At 38.6% G+C, this 25991-nt stretch overlaps 1 protein-coding gene across 1 annotated transcript in view; it reads right to left on the bottom strand.

Annotated features, from left to right (window-relative positions):
- Positions 1 to 802: 802 nt before the first annotated feature.
- The window catches only part of AGPAT5 (1-acylglycerol-3-phosphate O-acyltransferase 5), a 33276-nt gene continuing 8087 nt past the window's right edge, over positions 803 to 25991 (bottom strand). The window contains exons 3-8 of the mRNA XM_075268428.1: positions 25168 to 25283; positions 22788 to 22877; positions 13090 to 13180; positions 10335 to 10496; positions 5307 to 5430; positions 803 to 4958 (exon numbers count right to left, since the gene is read on the bottom strand). Of these exons, the coding sequence (XP_075124529.1) occupies positions 4733 to 4958; positions 5307 to 5430; positions 10335 to 10496; positions 13090 to 13180; positions 22788 to 22877; positions 25168 to 25283 (809 nt within the window). The 3' untranslated portion in view covers positions 803 to 4732. The remainder of the gene's footprint in view (positions 4959 to 5306; positions 5431 to 10334; positions 10497 to 13089; positions 13181 to 22787; positions 22878 to 25167; positions 25284 to 25991) is intronic.

The raw sequence follows: 25991 nt of genomic DNA on the forward strand, positions 1-25991 counted from the left end.
ATTGGTGTGTGCAGCAGCATTTTTTGCATTTTATAAACTAAAGTGTGGTGAAAAACCACTTGTTTTAACACTACAGAAATTAAACTGTGTCTCTACCATAAAACTTTCATTGGTTGTGCCATCATCAGTGGCTGGTAGTGGCAGTCTGTTACTCCATTTGATTACTAGGGTGCTGCAAATTTGCTCTAACAAAGAGCGGAGTGGCATTCACTATTATTTTTTTTTTACTTTTTTTTTCTGGTAGTCAGGCCCGGTTCACATCTGCGTTCAGTATTCCTTTTGGGAAGTACTCCTTGAAGTACTTTTCTCTCTGCATGATTCATGCGGACACCATGTGGAAAACACACAGACCCCATTATAGTCTATAGGGTCCATGTGCTTTCTTTGTTAACCGCTTTTTAATGCGTTCGGTATTCCGTTCGGGGGCAAAGCAGACTTTCCAAATGGAATACCGAATGCAGATGTGAACTGGGCTTCACTTGGTTATCCAAGTCAAGTCAAAAACTAACCATGAAGCTTCCAGAAAACAAAACAACAAAAACAAAAAAAAAAAAAAAGAAAAAAGAAGTTAACAGAGGGCAACGTTTCTGGGGAGAAAGGAGGTAAGCAACCGAAATGAGGTAAGCAGGAGAAAGGAAAACCATTTTGCAGGAAGAAGCAATATTGTTGACCAAAAAGAAAGATTAGTCAGACACAATAGCGACATGATAAAATCTGAACACAATACTTTCTAATAGTTTTATAATTAAAGCAAACTGTAATAGTAAATGTATATTTTTATTTTAGTTTTTTTTAACTTGGCAACACAGCACATAAACTTTACATTAGGTATATGGGAATTTTATATAAACACATTAAATAATAACTATGTAATGACATGGCGTAAGAGTGATACACTTTGTGATATATGCTTTTCAACAAGTACATTGTTAAAACTATTTTTTTGGCAAAAGAACGCGTTGAATTTGATAAAGAACAGCAATGCAATCTCCATTTTCTTCCACAGAATTCATTATTGCTGCCACATGACAAAAAAGAAAAAAAATTTGAGTGCCCACAAGACTGGATGTAGTGGAGACATCAAAGAACCAGAAAGCCTCCAGGGGCCCTTAGTTATCTAGACATACAGCTCCTACCAATATATCTTCCTCCCACACATTAAAAAGAAAAAAAAAAAACTGTCAAGTGTCAGCTCAGCAAAAGTGAAATATGGCTCACACAATGAATTACAAATCATGTTCTTATAGCAAAATTTCAAAAAGGGCTGTAGGATATACAAACACCAACTTGAAATGTACCAAGGTACTATAACTTCACCATCCTTCAGAATAACCTTAGTAATTAAGGAATTGATGACATTTGCCACATTAAGCTTGTGATGCACAAATTATATGAAATATGTAGCATTTCAAAATAAATGATAATGTATAGTGCAAAGGGAAGCTAGAGAAGTTGCACAGAATTTTTGCAACAATTTTTTAAATTGCTTCTAAAAAAATGGTAGCCGAAATCTGTCTGGTTGCTTTGGGAAACAATCTGGATTATTTTGGATAAATATCTCCCATAGTCCTTGTAACCCAATTAATATACCCAGATTTCTTCAAGCTCTTTGAATTGAATATTAGCTTTTACACTAAAAACATGGAAACCTAATGAAACCAAACCACAGCGCCAAGGTTACAGAAAAGAAAGCTTCTATGAAGGTGATATATAAAGGACAATGAAAACTTCTTGCAAGTTAAACTTACCTCCAGTTATAAACAAAATGAATAGTGCATTTTAACATAGGAAACCTTGTAATATATCTTTGTAAGAAGTTCTGTTTCCTTCAGCACTTATTAAGCTGGTCTACTGCTCCTTATCTTCAATCTGACTGCTTGTTTACAGTAGACTTGTCTCTGTATCCAGCATCAGACGGAGTTCTACATCAGTTCTACGGAGAAGGGAGGGACTGAATAGGAGGTTGCTGCTGGCTAGTTAATTGACACACTGCCTCATTCTGTGCACAAATAGCCTCTTACCTACAACCAGATATCAGTGCTAAAATAGTTTAGAAAAACAGACTGTAAAAGCAGCAATTATTTGAATGTCCTTTCTATCCTTCTCATAGACTAACACGGAGAAAGTAACTGTCTGAAAAGTGGAGAGGAAAACATATTTCTTTGATAATATATATTTCAACTTTCATTCATTAACCTGTACTATTCATTTCTGAAAAACTGGTTAAGGCTTTATTTTATCAAAAGTACTCTGGCCATCTTATTTCAGACCCTCCCCCCCATCCCATCTCGGGGCCTCCGCATCAATGTTCATTTTGACAAAGGATGTGTCAGTGATGTAATGAAGGTGGGGTAACTGACTGAATCAGAGCTTTCCTTCATGGCTGACACAGAGAAGGTGGCAATCTTAGCTAGTGAACTGAGGAAGACGGTCAACCCACTTCATATTGATATAATCTGCGTTAGGAGGTGCTGGGAACAGAAGAGCGAGTCTGAAATAGGACAATCACTGCACATGTGATAAAGGTTGTTATTAAGTTCATCTTTTTAACAATTCAGAAACAGATTTTTTTTGCTGCTGGAAATTGGGACATTTCATTGTAATCAGTCTGAGGGTCCAGTTCTAGAAATAAGGATCGGTTCTGCAGCGATCACAAACTACACATACTGACAGGTAAGAAAGTAAATAAGTCATCTTTGTTGTATTAACTATAACATGCTTTTGCAGAAACACTAGAAACACCTATATTGTGGGTCAGTGAGTAATCACAAGAGGGCCCCAAAAAAACAGGAGTACCATGTTGCCAATTTCTCTTCACCTCATAATCACAGTAATGAAAAGTTTTCAATGAAGTTGTTCAGCCATTCGAACCCAGTTTCCATGTGGCTAGCAGAGATTTCCATCAGCCCATAGTAAACACTGAAGCTGCAGGGGACATGTTTTAGTCATAACTCCTCCTCACCATGGCTGTGCAGTAAGAGAATAGGTAGAAACAGGACTTCCATTTTGGAAATCAGACACTTACAATACTGTGGATGGGTGATAAATGGAGATTCTGGAAAACCCCCTATAAAGGAGTATTCTCCTCTCAATGATGACATTCAAACTTGGAAGCTAACTGAAGTGTTTTACCCAATACATTGCTTTATCAATTTACAGGGAATCTGCCGACGCTTCTGTAGGTATAAGTGACATGTTACGTTTTCCAAAACGGAAAATAGATGAAATGTAAGTATTCTGCACACAAACAATCCAAAAAACCCTTTCAAATAATTATATAGAAAATTGTCATAGCTATCTAAGAGCTGCACTGTAACAAGCGAACCCTCCAAGCAAATAAGAGGGAGACAAAGGGTATTATCCCTGATGTAACTGCTATTTCCTCTACGCCCTACTCCAATTTTATCTCAGATACTATCCATATACAACGATAGGAATATTTACTCTGCTGAATCACTCTTTAATTAAATACCCATCAACCCGGTCCAAACAAATCCATCAAACTATATTTCTTAATTAAATTCATTACTTATTTAAAAAAAAATAAATGATACAGAATTGTAAGCTCAAAATAAAAATATTCTCTGATTGTTATGAATTTACACTGGAGCTGACGCATAAAGGCTATAAATCAAAATCTAAAGTAAAAAGGCACATACACATTTACTTCTTATTTCTCTACGGCATCAGCAAGCGGTAAGGCATAGCACCATATCGGGCAGTATTGCTTACACCCATAACACATACCAACTATAGTGTGTTACTTTAGCTGTAGCAACAAAAAAAAAAAAAAACTAATGTGAATATGAAAAACGATGTAAAGATCACACAGTATCTACAGTGGTTAAACAAGTAACACAAACAAAGCAAACCCATGCTTTCCTCTGATGCAGAAGCTAGCACCACAAATTACTTTTCAGCTGCTTTACGTAAATAAACTTAAAAGTAAAAAATAGGGTAACTTTACCGTGAGCCATTTATAACTACACAAGGGGTGAAATTTAATGTAGAAACGTCTGCATCTGAAAATCAGTTATAGACAACTGAATGGGGTTGTGGAAGTAGCAAGCCCCAAAACAGATGAACTGGACGGCTGCAGACTGCTGCAACAAATCCGCAGTGCGAGAATTCACTTTTAAAGACGTTGAACATTCCCCTATGCAGATACAAATGTATCATATAGTAACAGAAGATTTTATGATAAACCATTGTGGAGAAAGAATTCATGATAAAGATCCACTTTAATGTATAGAAGAAAATGTTTAAAAAAGAAAAAAAAAAAGTTGAAAGAAGAAAAGTTGCAAACCTGAGTACATACAAAAGCCACATAGAGCACTATGGATAGGCAAGGTCTTCCAGATCACCAGGGTTCTTGGCTGAGTGTTCAACAAGCCCAACTGTGCCATTAACATCATGGCAGGGTTGGTTCTTGGCACTTCTGAGGCTAGCATAAATGGCTTTGTTGCCTTCAGTTACATGGTGATCTGGTTATTGGTAAGCATTTATGCTAATTAAGTAAAGTGAGGGTTATTACAGTAAGCGTGAACGGTGAACTTTAGGACATTAGGAATACAATATCACACTCAAATTGCAATTGAGACTAGCCACATTTCCAGCACTCTTACATTCTATTGAATTCAATGTTGTCATGAATAAGGCAGAACATACAAGGTGTTCAGTTCTGGACAAAAGATTTGGTATAATGTGCAGCTGGTAAAGACTAATGGTCCATTTAGGCTTTGATGCTGACCCATATACAACCAATTAAAGTTCCATATATCCAAGTGTTCATATAAATTTTCCTTCCAGTTTCTGTGCATAGCATGCCAGCTGTTAAACCAGTTAAAAGGAACAAGGGTGGCACAGTTTTCTTCAAGCTGAGCTTTGCAACGTGACCGTCTGCAGGAAACTTATTGCGTTTTTCAGGATCTGCAGCTTCATAAAACTCTGTGAGTAGCCTAGAAATAAGAACATTGGTTACTAGCTGGTCATAGTGTTAGATGTAAGAGTAAGTAGTGGATCATTTATTATATTGTGCCATTCCCTCACTTTAGACCATTTTATTTTTCTTGGATAACCCTTTTAACATAATCCTGAGCAAGATTACCGCAATAGTGATATGTCAACTTTAGAATATTGCAACTTTTAAGGCTGTTATAAGTACAAGTTTCTGGACATCAAAAAGAAGGCAAATAAGCAAAAAGCCCCTGTAGCCCCTGTGAGGAGCTGGTACAGATTGATGTGTTTTATCTCATTTGGTAACACAATTGTTATTCACTAGAAATGTTAAGAATCTGTGTACATACCTATCTTTAATTTCAAAGCGTTCATGAAGCCATCTCCTTATGAAGGAATGCTCTTTTGGAATATCCTTAATGTCAATACGCTCCACATTTATATGAATTCTTGGACATTCCTTACACAGAAATTCTAAAGATATAACAAAATACATTAGGTGGTTTATGAGAACAATAACACGTTTATTTCTGCGTTCATCGGGGTATATTGGTCACTAACATTATCGTTCTATAAACAGAGAAAAAAAAAGTAGTAAGGGAGGCTGGAAGGAAAAAGTCATATGTTGTATACCCAGAACTGAGGAGTCTCAATACAAACATCAAATTACAAGAACATTGTTATTCTTATCGATACACAATCTTAGTAAGTTCTAGCAAGTCCTCTAGAATAGCAGAAAGCTACAAAATTGTGACAGAAAGCTGGAGGTGGAAGCTGCTGAATATGTGTAACCACAAGAACTGACACTTGACATGGACGATCTAAGTGAGAACCAAAAAAACAGCAGAGGTGTCATAACAAGTACAGTGTTGGCCAAAAAAGAACAACCTATATGATCATCCAATTTATGGAAGATCAATAAAAACTGCGCCAACCTGAGATAGCATAGCACAGTTTTTATTGATCTTCCATAAATTGGATGATCATATAGGTTGTTCTTTTTTCAGTGTACTGTTCCCTATGGGGAACTAGTTTAAACTGCAGCTCTCAAAAACCTGGTTTTTAAATATTTATTCTTCGATCTAACCAAACAGATCAGCTCGGTGCAACCTCTTGTTTTCTAGTGTTGGCCAAAAGTATTGGCACCCCTGCAATTCTGTCAGATAATACTTATGTTCTTACAGAAAATGATTGCAAGTACAAACTCTTTGGTATTAAGAGCTTCATTTGTTTTGCTTGCAATGAAAAAAAAAAGTCAAATCATTGATCATTTTACACAAAACTCCAAAAATGGGCCGGACAAAAGTATTGCCACCCTCAGCCTATTACTTGGTAGCACAACCTTTAGACAAAATAACTGAACAACCACTTCCAATAACCATTGAAGACAAATTAAATGATAAAATTAGTAAATAAGAAAATGAGTATTATCTGATAGAATTGCAGGGGTACCAATACTTTTGGCCAACACTGTATGTAACAGCAACATCTACACAAACTAAGGCCAGGTACTCATCTGCGTTCAGCTTTTTATGCAGAAACCTAATCTGCATAAAAAAGCGGTTACCCCATAGACTATAATGGGGTCTGTGTGGTTTCTGCTTGAAAAATGCAGAGAGGGGAACGGAATCCCCGAATGCTGGTGTGAACTTAGCCTAAGAGGATTTTCAAAATGATTCCAACTAAACCGAAAAAAATAAAAAACAAGAAACACACAACATTTTCTGACGCATAACAAAGACAAGGTGTTCATATAAACTAAGAGGTGACAATAGAATTAATAGTGCCCAAGTGCAAGATAGCATGTATTATCCACATTCCTACGTCAGGAGCCCAAACATGCCCATAAGATCAGATTAGACAGTGGTATCCCATGGGTATAGTAACATCATAGTCACATGAATCGCATCAGCAAACATAAGCGGTTATAATTGGCTAATCAAAATATCAATCAAATCAACAAGTTATATGATGAATTATATTAGGCTCCTTACTCCAGTGTTACACTGACGTAGGAATGTGGTTAATACATGTTATCTTGCACCTGGGCACTATTAATTCTATTGGTCACCTCTACTCTTAAAGATGAGCTTTCACCTCCTGTGCATAGAATTCAGCGCACTATCGGCTTTCACGTCTATTGCGCTGTACTGTGAGAGCGATGTGGAACGCCTCCCTTCCCTCCTGAAAGTAATTGTCTATAGAAGAGTACTGAGGGGTGTTCCTCATTGCTCAGCGTCATGGCTGGACGGTAAGCAGTGCCCCTTCTCACAGTGCAGCACTATAGACGCTACCGTGAGGAATGGCGTTCCTGACTGACTTCAATCAAATCAACGCATTCTTGGCTTTCTAGCGGTGTATTACACCATGTGTGCCCCAGGCGGAGAAAGGTCCTCTTTAAATAGGGTGTAATCTCCATGTTATTTCATCCCTTAAAGCCCCATTCTGGGGCAAAACGCACATCAGGTGTAAGCGCTGGGTCCTTCATCCCTGGTGTCACTTGGTGTTAGTTTTCTCTCTGCTTTATGGCCTTACATGCGTGATTATCATGTTTGACCTGATTGCCTTTACTTGGTAATGAGTTACATACACCCCTCCATCTTACTACTCCTGAGTAGGTGCACTGTGCATTGTACACGGATTTTGCCTGGGTACCCATTATCAGTAGTAGAACTTCATGTGTTACCCCCTTTTTGTCTATGTATGTTAACGTTTTTTTCACATTATGCATTTTTTTTGCTAGTGTTGTATACGTAATTTTTAAAAAAAAATTTGATAAATTATACTTTGAGTGGGATTATGTTCTTTTCTTTATTTTTTTTGAAAATGAGCATGTTAACTCCACTCATAATGTTTCAATGGCTAAGCCTTGTGAGGATCACCTGGCACATTTACTGCACATTCATGGCAGAAATCTGTGTTTCACCTGTAGTTTTCAGCCGAGGGTCCTCTTATATGTACACGAGAGGTACTTCACACCATCCTTAACCCCCACATATCATAGTGGGGGAAGAAGACAGGCTAAACAGAACTAATTTTGAGATATGTGTAACTCTACATTACACTAGAGCTGCATAAAAACAGTCCAAAAAAATGTATATATTTTTCAGGAGTTCAGGATTATGTTATGCATTAAAATAACATACAGTAATGTTATTTTACAATATTCTGTTAGGGACCGCTTTAAGCATTAGCAGAAAGCATTATGTACACAATATTTATGTACTGCACAGTAGCATTACTTCTCTAATAAAAAATCTAACTCCCAGGCAGAGCAGATGCGAGGCTTCTGGTCTTTTGTCAGCAAATCTTGCTTGTGCGCTGACACAGCTATTTTACACTATGTACCTATAAATGTTAATGACCTCGGATTGAGACGAGCTGCAGCGTTAAATGTCACAAACTCAACAGGTAGTCTACATTTAAGACTTAATTTAAAGAATATGGCTTTCATTAATGTAAATTACACATAATAAGAGATATGAGAAAAGTGCACAGTATTCTAGATGATGATTGGTATTTTCATCGAACATATTCACTATACTTATGTGTTGCCAGAAAAAGGAAAAAAAAAAAAAAAAAAGATTTCAAGAACTAATCTTTTCTTAGGTACAGTATTTGTCAAAATATGAAATACTTGTCAACACATCCATAAACTTAATCCTGAAGCCAAACAAATGGAAGAACTGGCAAAGAAGCACATTCTGGAAAGAGGAAGAACCTGAATATGGTTAGGAGATGCTATATATTTATACGGCACTTTAATAGAGATAATAACTCAGAGGGAAATTAACGTCATATACTGAACTGCGCGTTCTGGGAGACATTTGGCACTGAAGTACACAGTGATGTATCTTATTTAGAAGAAGCTGCTTCACTAAAGGATTTACAACTGATTACACAAAGCAGAACTTTTCTGTGAGAAGCTTATGATCATGCTAGGGAATGTAAAGTGGGAATTAAAATATGCCATCATAAATCCATGCAGTACAACTAAATGTCCACTTACCTAATCCAGTCTATTACAGGATGCTTTGTAGACTTTAAGGTCCAATAAACATTAGAACAACTAGCTGGACCAGCCAAATATCTGAGGTGTATGGGAGCCTCCCAATCCTCCCCTTCAGGGCTGTCATCAGGTCATTACTGGCGTGTTGGGCCTGGTCACTGTTCTAATGGAAAGGGGCCTATTGCTCAACAAGTTTAAATCATGTGATTTAAACTTGTAAACGTCACTGGGCACTTTTCCATTAGAGCCTGACAATACCATCTTTTCCATACCAGCCTGACATTACCTGACGATACCATCTATGTGTTTCCTATTACAGCTTACAAGAACCCGCCCGCTGCATTAGTATTCAGCATTTGCAGCAACTGCCACTTGCTACCCCTATTCTTCCAAACGCACGTCTCTGCCAAGGAGACATGCAAGTGGAAGTGGCACAGACGCCCAACGATAGCGGCGCGTTCCACTTCTACTCCAACATCTCTTAGTTCGTATGTCCAGTGAGTGAATCCCTGCCCACCCCGAGTCACTTAGCAACCTGCACATCACAAAACTCCCTCAGTCACGTTGCTACAGGCAGCAAGTAGCCCACCCTTCCCGGTCAACTGGATGGATCATAATGATAACAGCCCATCTCACTTCTCCCACCCTCATCAGATAGGCTGATAGGGAGCTGAGGCCTAGCACAGCCTCCTCGTTCAATATCTCACACAGGTCTTGCAGCAGCAGGAGTCCCTAAACTGACCAAAAAGAGCATGTAAGTATGGGGGAGTGGGGAGGAGTATAGTAGCTGTCACCTGAGAGAGCGCTCAGCCGACAGCGCAGGGTAAATGAACAGCAGGCAATGCAATAAGGGATAATTATATGGATTGGATCCCATATATCATACACAAAGAGCATCCCTTTAAGAAAATGGCCCCAGCATGATCCGCTGCTTGCTATAGGTTCCATTCTCATCATTTTACTATCACCTGAGTTTGCAAAAAAAAGAGGGCATATAGAAAGGGGTTCATCAGATAACCCCTTTAAGGCTCTATATGCGCTGTCATATTACTAACTGAGCTGTACAGATGTATACATGGCTTTGCTGTGTGCAATAGGCCCTTGCACATATTTGCCTAGGCATTTATTCCTGGTTTTACTTATAAGGGTAGGTTCTCATTTTTCCAAAACCTTCTGAAGGTGAGAATCACTGGCACTTAAGATGTAAACCTTGCCTAAAATAGATTTTGTACATACTGGTAAATTGAGAACGGGGATGCCCCACTAACCATATTCTTCAAAGTCATATATAAAAAGCCTCTATGTCTAAGCTCCAGTAAACAAATAGCACATAACTCTTGAGAAATGACATTCTGTAGTACCAGTGTACCTGTCATAGAAGGTGCTTCTTTCCTTTGGCCACTCTGGGTGGTTGTCTTTTCGTAAGCAACAGTGACATCATACACAGCGTCCAAGTAGTCCTGCATGGTCTCAATCGCTATATGAGTTGCCTTTACACGAGGTGTTAGCACATGTTTAAGAACAGGAAGACCTAGGAAGACACGGAGTTAAATGAGTATTTACAGAAACACTATTAAATATATGAAAGTGTCCCCTTACCTGGAAATAGCATAAAAAGGTTCTTTATTTGGATTTTATAGATCATATATCTGGCATTCATTTTGACTACATAACATTATGAAAGTAAATCAGCAGTTTTGAAGGATTAGGTCCCAATTTCACACAAATATCACCAACCTAAGAAATACTGTCCTATGTGTCAACTGACTGACCTGAGTGTGGCACGCACAAAGCTCACAGCCTGTGTTTTGTTGTTTTTTATCTCTTAAAAAAAATGGAGCAACCGCAAGTCATTTTCTTGAGCTTGCCATTACATTAACTATAGATATCAAAATCCATATAACTTTATACAGAAGCTTTGGAATAAAACCAGTCCTTGTTTGATGAAATGAAGCAAAGTTTTCAGCAAAGTGTGTCCTTCATCAGGCCAGATAATGTGCTAGGTATGAACAGCAGGGTGATAGGGATAACTCTGAAAATAGCCAGGAATGGCAGGGAGAGAGAACAACTATTTTCAGGATTTCCCCTACCATCTTGCTATTCATGCCTTGCACATTATTACACCTAAAGGCGGGCACACTTGCCCAAAACATTCCTTCCGTTCATCTATCAAGGATATGTTGTTTATTTCAAAGTGGCTGTATGAAGTTATATAGATTCTGATATCCATTATTCAACCACATTTGAAGGGAATGCTACCTGTCCTACTAAAAGTCTCATAGTGATTTATGAAGCTGTGAGCTTCTGATTTACCCTGTTCAGTATTCGCAGCATTGTAGGACTTCTGTACAGTAAACTCATACTATGAATTCTGTTCACGTGATCCGTGGTCAGATGCAGCCGACACACATACCATATTTTTTCCATCATGTTGTTTACATTATGTTCAATGGGAAAGAACACAGACAGTCTGTATCTGTTCTCTGCAACTGTTAATGTCTGTTGCAGTCATCTTATGACAGAAGACAGCAATGGACATTAACAATGGTAGTGTGAACCCAGCCTAACAGTCCACTTATACTGTAATTATTTATTCTATTATTCCACCCACTTTCCTGAGACAAAGCTAAAAGGATCAATTTGATAACTGCATCGATGAAGATGGTCAGAAGAGATGTGTGTGCCTTTAACTATCCACTTTTAATGCCTATCACACGAAGAGCTGACAGTATACAGACTGGGAATGGGATTTAGAAACATTCAATGCTTACTGCAACCAGATATGCAATCAGTAATATTAAACAGACCCATACATATTATTGTTTAGATGATGACAGAGTTATTAATTTTTTTTACTGCTGCTTAAAGGTTAGTTGGGGATAACTGTGTCCTTTCTGGTAGAGGTTAAGCTGTGAGATAAATGCATGACTCCAAGGCTAACTCTCTGAAATACTTTGTACAGCTCTGCATCACACTGCAAGTTCGCCTCTTAGAGAATACTTTGTATTCCGTATTTCTGGGCACAATGAGTAGCAAAAATCTGCTTTGACTCTGATATCCTACTTTAAATAACCATTACACATTCCTACATATGAAAGACTTCAGAGCAGAAGTATACCAGAGACCAACAACAATGGATTGAAGAATGCTTGTGTTCTGCAGCCAAACTGCACGCAGTTCTGGAACAACAAAACCTTCCTTGAAATAAGTCTTTGGCCACAGAGCCATAAACACTCTCAGCACGTATATGGTAAGCATACAAAAAACATTGCTGATGTCTGAAATGGTATGCCCAAAATAGACACATTTGTGTTGAAGACATCCAGTAACTTCACATCTGAAAATCTGTATTTCGGCACTCTACATTAGTTTACTGTAGTGGTCACTACCTGTTCTGCTATTTCACAAGCTCTAAAGAGAATAAAAGGCGAAAAGGAAGTGACTGCAGTGTGAAATGAAGAAATGTTACTACACTTCTTGAAAGTGAAAAAGGGAAAGGAGTACCTTGCAAAAGTTTGGGAACCCTTGTAGATTTGTGTGCTCAGATAAGTTTGACCAAAGTCGCAGACATTAATAAACCAGTTATGGCTTGTTCACCATCATTGTTAGGAAAGGCCAAGTGATGCAAATTTTACAGCTTTATAAAAACCCTGCCTCCTCCAACCTTGTGCCAAAAAACGGCAGCCATGGGTTCCTCTAAGCAGCTGCCTAGCACTCTGAAAATGGTTGAGGCCCATGAAGGAGGAGAAGGCTATAAGATAGCAAAATGTTTTCACATTGCCCTTTTCCTCAGATCTAAATGTAATTAAGAAATAGCCACCATCTTTTCATCTATTCAACCATTACAACAGTTTGTAGGAGATGAAACACAGTGAGAGGTTCTCTTTTAAAGACCTAAATTCACAGATTTTGACAAATTTTTGACTGTTCCATCTGCATAGTGTAGCAGAAATAAAGAATTATAGAATACAATGATATTTCCTTCTGTTGCAGTGTTCCTTAAGTAGCATCATGTCAAGAAAAGGGTGGATATGTAATTCCTGATAATGTCTGAGTGTTTAAAGATTTAGCAGTGGCAGATGTCCTAGGCAAATTTCACTTCTTGCAGCCTTTCAGAATTTTACCTTCTTTCATAGCAAAAGCTTGACTATCAGCAATAACCTTCGGTATATCAGGATTGTATCGTGTTCCTTCTGGGAAAATCACAAGGTACATCTGTAAAATGCAAAATACAAGTAAAAGTCATTTCCTGTTTTTGCACTTCATTGCCAGAATGGTAGTCAGTAATTTTTTTTTCTTTTTTACAATTCTGTGTTTCCATATAGATGGATATGCGTAGATCAGTACTCAGATTCTTCAGGATACAGCTGGCCTAGTACAGTAGCATGGAAATACTTCTCTGAACAATAGCTAGGTAGCAGCAAGACTTAATTCATTGATGACAAAATGAATGACTATCATGCTGGAAACTGGTTTTCCCATGTTGAAAAGAGGGTGTGGCCAAGTCAAAATCAACTAAGGCTAGGGCTACATGATAAAATGTATCTCACAAAAAAAAGATACATCTAAAGATTGTCTACGGTATCATGTTGCCACCTGCTACTTCATTCGACTACAACATGATTGTCGCAAAAACCTGGATTTTAACTGTATGGCTTGTTGGTGACTTTTTGTCGACTGACTCGCTCTGCAGCCCTAGCCTAAGGCTGGGGTCACACTAATGTTGTTAATATCTGTTGCTGTCTTCCATCATAGGATAACAGCAACAGACAAACTGTTGCATAGAACGGACACAAACTGATTTTGTGTCTGTTCTCATTGACAATAATCTAAACAACATGGCAATTCATTATCTTCAGTCATGTTTGTTTACTTTGGTAACGGGAGATAAAATTCTGCATGTCTTCCTATGACGGAAGACAGCAACGGACATCAACAATGGTAGTGTGAACCCAGCCTAAGATTTTATGAACGAAAAATGTCTAATGAGATGCTCCAAATCTATCGCACAGCAGGAGTCACTGTGATAAATTTAGCACATGTAGACTGCCTGCTCTCAGTTTATGCTAACTTTTAAACTTCAATTGTAAATGTAAGCCAATAATTTTCAGCACCAACACACCATGAAGTCAAAGAGTTTGCATAATAAAATAAGCAAACTCAGGAGTTATTACAACTGCAGATCTCCTAGCAACATCATTGGATATCAGACAGTACCATAATGGTATGTTTACATTCAGGTTTTTTTTCTGGAAGATTTTGAAGCAGTCTTTCCTTCCTATTCATTTCAATGTAGGTCATGAGCAGTTTTTCTGAAAAAACAATCAGCTAGAGGGAAAAATTAGAAACCTTCTGCCCTATCTTTAGGCAGATTCCTTCTAAAATTTCCACAGAAATGAAGTCAGAAAATTAATCTTAAGAGGTTTTTGAGGTGTTTTTTTTTGCAAAAAGAAAAAAACAAAACAAAAACAAGAAAAACCACACACACAACACAACTGCTTCAGAAAATCTCTTCAAAAACCTGAAACAGATTTTTCTGCCTGACAAAAACAAAACAAAGATACCATTAAATATTTTACTTGAATCTGAATTCTAAATTATTCTCTTATCCAGTCCACTCAATTTATCATTTTCTAATCCAGGTATATTATCATCTGTAACTGCAGACCTTACAATGTACTCTACTAACATAGAAACAAACGCATTCAGTACCAAGACACAATTTCTTGGCAGATTTCCAGCTGGAAGCAGATTTATCCTACAATAATCCACAGAGAATGCCAGGTCTTTTCATCTATGGATTTGTCTACAACTGTTTGTTTAATTTTGAGAAATAGGCCTCTTATATACAAGTCTTATGAATATAATACCAGCTTAGAAACACTAACTCCAATTACATTTCACTTGGCATAGATAAAACGCGCTAAGCTAACAGCAGGCTCTCTCACCCTGGACAGCATAATCTGGCAAATACAAAAACTTAGAAGCAAGGCATAACAAAAAGCAAAACAAAAACCGGTCCCCGTTTAGATCCTGTGCACATGATGGAGTGTGCTTCTAATGAGAGGTTGCAGCTGAATGCAGTCGGATGACACTTGGAGTGACATCAGAGTGCATTCTGTGATGCATTCAGGTCTATGGGGGGCTTCTGATCCGTTCCAATGACAAAGAGCAGGATAAGGACCTGCGCTATAATCATCTGTGTCATTGGAACACAATGTATCGTAAGCTCCTATAGATGTGAATGCACTCGGATGTCATCTGAATACATTCTGCTGTAAACTTGGCCCCACATTGGAAACACATTCCGTAGTGTGCATGGGCCATACTTGTATTAGATACAGTGAAAATTAACAGGAGGAAAAAAAATAAAAATAAATGTGTATTCGTACATGCAAAAAAAGAGTGGATACTAAAAGCTATGAACAACTTTTAAAGTGAATTTTGTTTTGCAGTCCATTATTATGGGATAACACAAACATCGCCAATTTTTTTTAAACAAAAATTGTGCTCCACTTGACTTGTAGGTTCATATATTGCAGTCGGTCTAGTGACAGTGTAGGGTCCCCAGGTGTCAAGTTTGCCAATGTTTTCAAAACACCCGTTTTTGAGAGTTTGAACACACAGAGGTAGTAGAGATAGAAGTATCATATTAAAAGGTTTTTAAATTGCAAGTCGAAATATGTGGTTTAAGTGATGTGGTTTACAACCTGTAATCTTTATTATGTGGGGTGTACCATATGCCCCCTCAAAGTTCGTATATCCGAACACATCAGTGACTGTGGCAGTACCAATACAAGCAAGGTCTCAGGTGTTTGTAAGAATTTTATTTCCACTCACTCTGGTGACCTGTTGCGTTTTTTTGCTGTTGAGCAGGTCACTAGACCGTTGCGAGGGGGGGGGATTGGAGGAGAAAGTTGCTTAAGAGAGGCCTTCTGGATATTTAAGCTTGACACTCCGTATCCAGGAGGGCTCAGTAATAAAACTGATTTGGTTTATTTTTGTTAAGGGTTGCTTCCCCCCCCCCTTCTAGTATCAGCATGTTTAATATCTATTTTCCATCATAAGTTATGTTTTTCCCACCTTTTTTTCTAGTATCAGTATGTCTAACATTTATTTTCTATTACATGCTATGCTTTTTTGTATTTTTTTTTTTCTTTTTAAGCACACTCGCAAAGTCTCTCCCCCTCCCCCCTCTTTCCCTTTTCCCATTTGCCTTACGTAGCTCAGTTTCTTCACAGCCCTTCTTTTTGTATCATTTAGAGGATCTTTTCAAGTCATCTCAATTGAGCTTTAATGACAGGACCCCTTTAAAGTATAAGTTTTGTATTTATGCTGAATCATATGGCCACTAAAGTAGCCAAATAGCCTTATGCTAAAGCTTTCTGAGGCTAGGATTCAATTTAAAGAAAAAAAAAAAAAAAAAAGAAAGAAAATAAATGTTTTTCAAATGCGGCCACTGAGAGAGTTAAGAGTAGGCTACGTTCAAACACAAAGAAAAGTTTGAGGCACTTCAGATATTTCAATTTCTGCCCTACCCAGGCCCCCACCTGGGATGACCAATTGTGTTAGAATGTATCCCATTTTGCATATAAATATAAACCGCAAAACATTTTAGGCATGTACTGCTAAAGAATAAAAATATTTAAGCCTATACAGAAAACACCATAGCAAGACAAAAAAAAACCTAAATGCTTGAAATAATCCCCCCATTCTCCTGACACTCAACCCACCCAAGTAAATGGATGCTGTCTTCTTTAGTTCTTAGCATCCCCTGGCAATGAATCTGTGAAGAACAGATGATACACTGGCAGTACATGGATGACGCCCATGAGCAGGCCTGTTTTCCTTCACGGACAACAGTAGCACAGAAAGATCATTAGTGTGAAAGGGTCTTCAGATTTACATAGGGTGATTTAAAAAAAAAAAACCACAACCCCCCCCCCCCCAAAAAAAAAAAAAAAAAAAAAATTCAATTTCTTCAGCAGAAAGATATTAATGCAATGAAAGCCATGTAAGATTTTTTTTTTTTTTTATCGTGTCTTTTGCTGCGTTTTATACACCATTCAAAGGGTAGGTCATAGTTTTCATGTCCTAATTGAAATGGAATACTGATGGAAAGCTTCCATATGAATTTGAAGACATATAGAAGAACGTGTTCCCAAGTGTTGTATTACAGCTCTGGGCAGTTCTAAAATCATATGGAGCCAAAATACAGAAATGTACATTAGGAATAAAATGGCCAGTAAGGTAGCTCATTGGTTAGCACTGTCGTATGGCAGTGCTGGCGTTTCTGGGTTTAAATCTAGCCAAGGACAACATGTTTAGGCCGGGTACCATGTTGCGAAAGCGCAGTGTTTTGGGTGCGGCACAAACTGCTGTGTTTTACAGTACCTGCAAAGTGGATGGGATTCTAGCTAATCTCATCTACACATTACAAAAACATAACGGCAGCAGCAAAGCTGCGTTTTAAAAAACTTTGCTTTTATGAAAATTGCAGCATGTCAATTATACCTATGGAAACTCTGGCATTTTCCATATAGGCATAATAGGGGGCAGAAAGTCCAGAGGGAAAAAAACATGATGCATTTTCCACAGCGTTTTATTTTGCTACGTCTCGCTACGTGGGGCCTTAGCCATATGGAGATTCTGTTTTTATGGATTTCCTCCCACACTCCAAAGACATAGTAAATTTAAGTTGTGAGCCTTACTTGGGACAGTGAGTGAGGACTATCTGTAAAAGGACTGTGGAATAGATTGGTGCTAAATAAGCAAGATAAATTGAATAAAAATATTCTGGGATAGAGCCAGTGCTGGGAATTAAATTTTCAATGCTGGTTTTCATATCTTGGACCCATGGGGCGCACATGTTCACAGATCCTCCATACATTACAGTATATGAGGGGAGATCCGTGAAAATGGACAAGAATAGAACATAACCTATGACGGTCCATTACAAAGATGACAGAATATGAATATATTACAGATGGGTGGAAAATGGATTTTAAAAAGATGCAGACGAATTGTGGTTTACATGCAGATTACTTCAATTTAATGTGAAGGTCAAGCCAAGACAGCTGAAGAGTTTATGTGAATATTTATGGAATCTTACCAAATCATGTTCAGTATCGCGTTTTACACTTCATTATTAAATTGCCTTTCATACAAGTGTAAATCATAATGAAAATGATCAGGACTGCCATTACAAATATATTAAATATGTCAAATATTGTGTCCTTTGTTCCTGAATGGCTCCCAATAAGCAAAGATTTCATGATACAAAGTCTCAGCAAATCTGATTTACTGAGATACGAATATTAGGGAAAATAAAACAACTGGGATTTATCAAATGTCGTCAAGTGATATATAAAGCCAACAACACCGAGATATCACTGACATCAAGTCTAAAAAGTAAAATAATGTGAAGAATTTAGTTACAATCTTAAGGAAAAGTCATGGGAAAAGTCATCTGGCACTACAAGTATAGAACTATCAAATTTAATGTACATTGCTAAAGATGCTGAAGGAAAAGTAACTAGCATGCAGCTTATTACTGAACACAGATGAGAACATGAGGAACATTTCATTCGCTTTGGTAAAAAGCCATGTTGGTGCCAGGGAGCCTTTCGATATCACTGCAGGTATTCTCAAAGCAGGTACGTTATTCACACAACATTTCTTAGCAACTCTGAAGACTCTACAAAGACTAAAGGCCCTTGTACATGAGCCATAGACAGACACTTAGAGGAGAATTCATTCCCGAGCAGTGCCTGCTAGTTTGACTGCGTTTACATGCAGCCGATCATCATGGAGATGAATAAATTGTGCAGTTTGCCATTGGCAGTAGCACATGCCCTGTTTACATGGGGAAGTATGTAACTGATAAACTATGTACCTGAGAGGCACCTTTACTTCAGTTAGTTATCCAGGGCAACCTGTCTAATTTGCGTTTTTTTTCCCCCCGTGTGTGAAAGTGGTTTTGTAAAGTTGCATCATACTCGATTTTACTTTGCTTTATTGTGCATCTGTTTGTTATTACCCAAATTTCCTCACCAACAACTAGAAGATTATATAAACACAAGGCCACAATAAAGACATTTATTCCTGCACATGGACAGATTTGTCAGTAAGCTATCAAATATTGACTGTACCCCTATGGCAGAGCCTGGAAGCTGTAAAGTGGATATAAATATTGTAGGAAGTATAGAGAGCACTCACAGATTTCTAATGAAGTAGGATCGCAAACCCAAAATATGAAGGAGTATAAAAGACTTCGTAGACGTAATATGACGTGGTGAGAAATTCCGTAGAGCGAGTAACGTTTCGGTGATAAACTGACTTTCGTCAGACTCTACAAAAAATGCAATCTAACAATAATAGTAAGTGAAAACACATATACCATGTCAGGGTGCACTCACTAAATGTGCTCAAAGTACATATATACAGATGAAATATATTGTAGCCGTCGCTCAGAGTCAAACATCTTGTTGATCGGTAATATAAGTCCCATTTGGTACAGGAATGTCCTCCCTTCAACTTGTTGGATGTAGTTAGCAAAATTATAACGAAAATAATGTTATACATACACTCTGCATTATTAAGGATCTGTTCATGCCATAATTATAAATGTAGGTAAGCTATGGGACTAGCTATAAATACAAAGAATGGACTAAAATGGTCCTCTAGGTCACAGCTTGGCTCTTTATGGCCTAATAGAGGGATTCATTCCCTAATAATCTGCCATTGTCCCAGAGATATATATTTATGTACGTACACATTATATATTGCACATGTAGTGCACCCTGACTCAGTTTATATGTTTTCACTTATTATTGTTGTATCACTTTTTCTGTAGATTACACCTTGTAGCTCTCTAATTTACTACAAACAGAGCTGCCCATATATTATCTTCACAAGTTGGCAAGTTGGACCCTCCAGTGTGCTTAGTCTGCTTAGCAAACATTCAATAGTGAAGGAGTAGAGTGAAGAGGCGGAACTCGCTAATGAGGTAATTTTTTTTATTTTTTTAATTAATGTAGATTGAGAGCCCCATAAAGGGCTCACAATGTACATTTTTTTCCCTATCAGTATGTCCTTTTTTTGTAGTATGGGAGGAAATCCACGCAAACACGGGGAGAACATACAAACTCCTTGCAGATGTCGTTCCTGGCAGGATTTGAACCCAGGACTCCAGCGCTGCAAGGCTACAGTGCTAACCATTGAGTCACCATGTTGCCCCTGTCAATAAGGTAAAATTTGCCTTTTATTCCATCTTTGTTAAAAGCAGAATGGTGGTATGGCATAGTTAGCGCATGTCTGTCGACGGAAGTCTCAGGGTTCGTTCACACTTGTGCTCGGTGTCCAGCGAGTGCATTCCACCAGGTTTTTGTCTTCAGCCTCAGCGAACTGGATAGGAGATGGAAACCTGGTGTCCGGTTTGCGGCCTGTCCATGGGTAATCAGTTTCGCAGCAAACAGGCTGCAAGTGGACACCGACGGTCACCTTTACAACCCCATTCAAGTGAATGGATTTTAAAGCTGACTGCCGGGTTTCCATCCCCAGTCAAGTTTCGCTGGGGCTGAAGACGGAAACCCAGTGGAATGCACACCCTGAAGACCGAGCGCAAGTATGAAAGAACCCTTACAAGTACTACACACTTCATCGAGGCCTGCTGTTGGCTGGAGTCAGTGCACCTTACGGGAGTCCACTAACGTCATCTCTCAGCCCTTGCTCGCACCCCCCATGGCTGTTGCTTTTAGTCACAAATGCTGACACTCCCATACAGCTATGTTGCTTTTAACAAAGGACATTTTTATAATATTGGCGAGTGCCATCTCTTCACTTTACTTCTTCACAACTAAATTAAATCATATGTTTACTTCATCTGGACAAAATCTGTATCTTACCGTAAATATTAGCAGAGTTCTATTACTTCCCATAATCATAATCAACTGACACCACCATGTCAGAGAAAATTACAGTAATAACATGCCTTTGTTATGAATGCCACTTTTGTAAATTTGGAGAAAGACAACTTTGAAATATGATGCAAACTGGGGGCGGGTTTTCAGCTCCATGGAGCACTGCCCTGGCCTCTCAGACCCCAACCTTCCATTGTCGAAGATCTGCCTCCAGTGCAACAATTGCCTCATTTACATAAGTCTTCAAGGTTGGGTAGCTAAACGTGCTTCAGGTAAACTCCCTTTAAATACAATTTAAAGTTATGGCTCTGTTCATAAAGTTTTTAGGCTTCCTTTGTTTTTTGACAGATTAGTATGATAAATGCTACCACTCAATCCAGTAAAAAATATCATGGACTCACTATTATTTAGAGATAGAAAAATACATTGAGGCTAAGACCCCACGGGACGATACAGAGGGCTAAACTGTGTGGAAAAAAACACATCGCGGTTCTTCCCGCAGCGCTTTGAACAGAAAGTTCACAGAGTTTTCCTCCGCGGACATTCTGTTACCATTATATTTACGGAGAAGCTGCTGCTGGGTTTCCGTAGATATAATTGACATGCTGCAATTTCCAAAACTGCGCCGGTTTTGGAAATCGCAGTGTATTCGCGTGCAGGTTTTTACTGCAAAGAGGGCATGGGATTTGAAAGAATCCCATCCTATTTGCAAATACTGTAAAATGCTGCAATTTTTCCGCAATTATCATTATTAGTTAGCCATTAACAAAAGGGATCAACTACTGAAGACTTACATTGTCATGCATAGAGTTGATGTGGTCCAGTAAAATTCATAAACCATATAGCACTCACAAGCAACCCATTTTCTTCAAAGATATACATAAATGTAGAAGCCCTGCAGTGCTATAAAAGATCATGATCAAGGTATTCCACGATAACAGTTTTATGGCATTTTCATTAAAGTGAAAAGATGCAATGAGATCACAAAGCACATGCTTCTTCACACTGGGGACGAAAGGGAGGACTTACAGCTGGTCAAAGACATTACACTGTTTTTACCCAGTGTAACTTTAGTAAAGCACAACAGCTTAAAACAAAGAAAAAAAAAGAAAGAAAAGAAAAAGAAAACTGAAGATGATAATTTGTAAGAGAAACAGGTTAAAGGGATTCTATCATTGGTGTCAGTGGTTTTGAGATAGATATTAAAAAGGCTATTTTACGATTACCATCTTTTTTTCGATTCTCTCAACCGTTCCATTGTAATCCTGGTTAATTACTTTATGTAAATGAGCCAACCGAGCACCCTGGGCGTTCCCCAGGGCCTCCAAGCACCCTCCACATCATATTTATTCATGCCCTCCATTGCTTGTGCTCCGCCTGACCCTCCTCCTCCCTGGATGTTCTCCCTGCCAGATCACGCTGTTGCATTTGCATTCTCAGGCATGGGCAGTTCCGTTCAGAGCGGTACTGCGCATGCTCAAGCACCATTTTGTTGTAACTCACTATAAAACTCAGCATACTGCCCAGTATACTGTTCTATAGCAAGTTACACCAAAATGGTCTACTCCCTCTCCTTGCACAGAACATGTCTAGACACCACTCAGACACCTCAATAAGTCGGTTTCAGTCTATTGTTGACTATGACCATGAGACTGCTGCAAAGCAGATCACCACAGTGTGGTTAATAGGAAAAGAGTAGCTCAGAAAAAAATTACAATCAGGAAATAAAAACAATTGTTAAAAAGTTTTGTTTTTTCTTGTTAGCAAAATTCAGATACTGAAATACATAAGACACACTGGTGATAAATTTCCTTTAAATACAAACCTGTCGTATCCTTGAATTCCAAACCGCTACTAAACCTGTGGATCACAACAAAATGAAAGGCAGGAGTTTCACTTACTGGAGTTTTCGCCTTCATCTGGGACTGCAGCTTGTTTTTCATCCTCATTTCATTAAACTTGGCACTTCTTTTCACATAAATTCCACCATGCTGTCAAAAACAGTTATGGATCACTGCATTAACATTGTCAAAAGAAAAGATAAAAATACACCCTCTCTTATAAAATCAGAAGGTCTGGCCACAGATTATTAATGGATTCTGAATACATTAGTTTGTTTTTTTACCTTGGAAAAGAACAAGCTAAGTACCGTAGATACTGTCCCTAAAAATTTGTTACTTGGACCTATCTTTTGTGTGGCAACACTTGTCCTCTGGTATTATCCGTCTGTTACGTTAGGTTCACAAGTGCACCTGGGTTTCCATTCATTGGGTCCGCTTGGGGACCCTGAAGAACGAAAACCTAATTTGTTTAAAACGCAAATCACCCATAGAAATCCATGGAGAAATGCACATACAGCTGAAAGATCACTGTGGATCATATAATACTGTCTGGGGGCCACTGTGGAGCACATTGTACTGTCTGGGGGCCACTGTGTAGCACACTGTACTGTCTGGGGGCCACTGTGTAGCACACTGTACTGTCTGGGGACCACTGTGTAGCACACTGTACTGTCTGGGGACCACTGTGTAGCGCATTGTACTGCCTGGGGGCCAATGTGGAGCACACTGTACCGTGTGGGGCCTCTTAACTATTTATATCACACACACACACACTATCTGTTTTATAGCAGGCATGTGATATTAGTACAGGCTGTAATAAAATTGCACAGTCACTATAAAACAGACCTTGTGCGATGTAACATTACTTATTCATCAAAAGTATACCAAATGCAAACTTCTACATTTCAGCACAAACTTGTTAGTATTATTAAAAGCTCTTTAAAGCCCCATTTACACGAATGTATTGTGCAGGTCTGTAACCGTCCACAATTGTGGATCTACAGAGTATTAAGATTCAATTGCCGTGTTGGCACTTTGCGACAATTTAGTGGGTTTTGGGTTGAGGTTTGGACACTCGGTCTCTAAAAGGTTTGCCATCACTGCCGTAGATTATAATGGGGATCGCTGGGTTTCTGCCTGAAAAATGCTTAGAGAAAAGTTTTGCAGGATTTTTCTTTCTGCATTGTTCAGGTGGATTCGAGGACGGAAACCTGGAATGTGAAGCAGGCAATAGGTGTGAACCTAGACTTAAAAATAATATTCAAGAATGAAAAACGTATCACGTAACAACTAAATCAGTTATAAATTTTACACTGACAAGACTGACTACAAGAACAGGAGACATTGGTCTCCCAGCCTACCCATCTGCACCATAGTGATGAGCAGCTGTATGGAGAAGCAGTCTACATTGCTCACTGTTACTCCATACAAATTCTATTGGAGTTATGGATACAGATGAGTGTGTAGTGTAGCATAATTAATTGATCATCCATACACATAGTTTTACCCCATATATTTAGACTGGTTTCCTGGGACATAGCTCATCTATATTCTCCATATTCCAGAATTCCTACTAATCAGCTGATAGTAGAAGCTGTGGCTGTGAAGCTGATTGTGGGGTGCTGGGTGCCCTAATGACAGGCCATCAATATCCAAGTCCTAGAAAACGATTTTAAAATGTCTCACTTATTAAAGACTGAGGCCACAAATTATGGAAACGTTGCATTTTTTGGTGCAGATTTTGGGGAGTTTTTTTTGAGCCATAGTCTTAAATGGATTTAGCAAAAGCCACTCCTAGCTTTGGGTAAAAAAACAAAGCAAAAGCTACAACAAAAACCATGAGCTTTCCCTCAGGAGAATTTGTGTTGCAGGGTTCAGTCACAGTATGTGGAAATCTCATCTAACATTCTAGTACTGTAAATTGCAGCAGGTTAGCACTAGCTAGCAGGTAACCCATGTGGAAGTACTCTTAAAGAAGAAATTCAGAAAAAAAAAAAAAAAAAGTCCAAGCTATAGAGTGATGAGACTGTGAGCAGAGGAGAATAACTTACTGACAGTTAGTGAGGTTAAATGCTTCCTTCTATAGCATTGACTCCCATTATTGCACAGTGTTTCCTGAATGAATAGGATGTCAAACTCCCAATGCAAGTCTATTAGCGGCTTAATCAGACTTCCAGAAATCTGCATAGCGAGATTGACTTGTGCAACAGAGGGTAGGTCAGTGCTCTGAAAGAGAGCATATAACTTCACAATAAGGCTGTTATTCAACATTACGTGACAAGTTCATTTTCAAATGGAGAGAACAAAATGTTTTTGTTTACTGGAATGCATTCCTGAATATGTCTACGTTGGTTATAAGGAATAATAATCATAGGCCATATTTAAGTTGTGCTCAGTTTTGCACCCCAATAATGCCAATGTCAACAACTACACAAATTACCTGGGAAAAATACCAGCCATACAGAGGAAGAAATTTCAAACCATCTTTCAGAACATATCGAACGTGGCCCAGTGCGCTCTGCTGTATAGCCATCATGTTTGCAATAATCCAGTCCACTGCCAAAAAAGACACAAATAAGAAAGCTGTACATTAATGCCACTATCCTCAGACACTGGTTTAAAATCCCTTTAATACCTACACAGCTCCAGTCTACATAATCTATGTATCTATAAAGTCTAATTTATGTGGAGTGGCTCTAACAGTAATGTCAATTCTTAGTACTCCCCCCGCATTTATAACAGCCTATGTTCTCAAAAACCCTGTAAGAAATGACCAAACATGTTGACTTTGGTAGGACCAGTCATCTAATGCATAAAGGGGCCTCTTGATTCTCTGACAGTAGATGTTGGGAGATAAAAAAAAAAATAAATAAATTGGGCTGCTGGTTTCTCAAGTAGATGAGCCACTGCTTCAGAAAAGCCCTCCCCTCTTCCTATTCATTATACATACATACATGGCTGAACCAGTCAACAGCTTTAGGATATATTTACATACCCGTTTTAAGGCTTCACTTGAGAAATACATATTGAGCCTTAGAAACAAGATCAGACAGCATATAAAAAGGTTTTTGACACTGACTATATGTCTCAACTAGAGATGAGCGAGTACTGTTCGGATCAGCCGATCCGAACAGCACGCTCCATAGAAATGAATGGATGCACCTGGTACTTCCGCTTTGACGGCGGCCGGCCGCTTAACCCCCCGCGTGCCGGCTACGTCCATTCATTTCTATGCGAGCGTGCTGTTCGGATCGGCTGATCTGA

This window comes from Leptodactylus fuscus, chromosome 3, assembly GCF_031893055.1.
Source record: "Leptodactylus fuscus isolate aLepFus1 chromosome 3, aLepFus1.hap2, whole genome shotgun sequence".
NCBI classification, from domain to species: Eukaryota; Metazoa; Chordata; class Amphibia; order Anura; family Leptodactylidae; genus Leptodactylus; species Leptodactylus fuscus.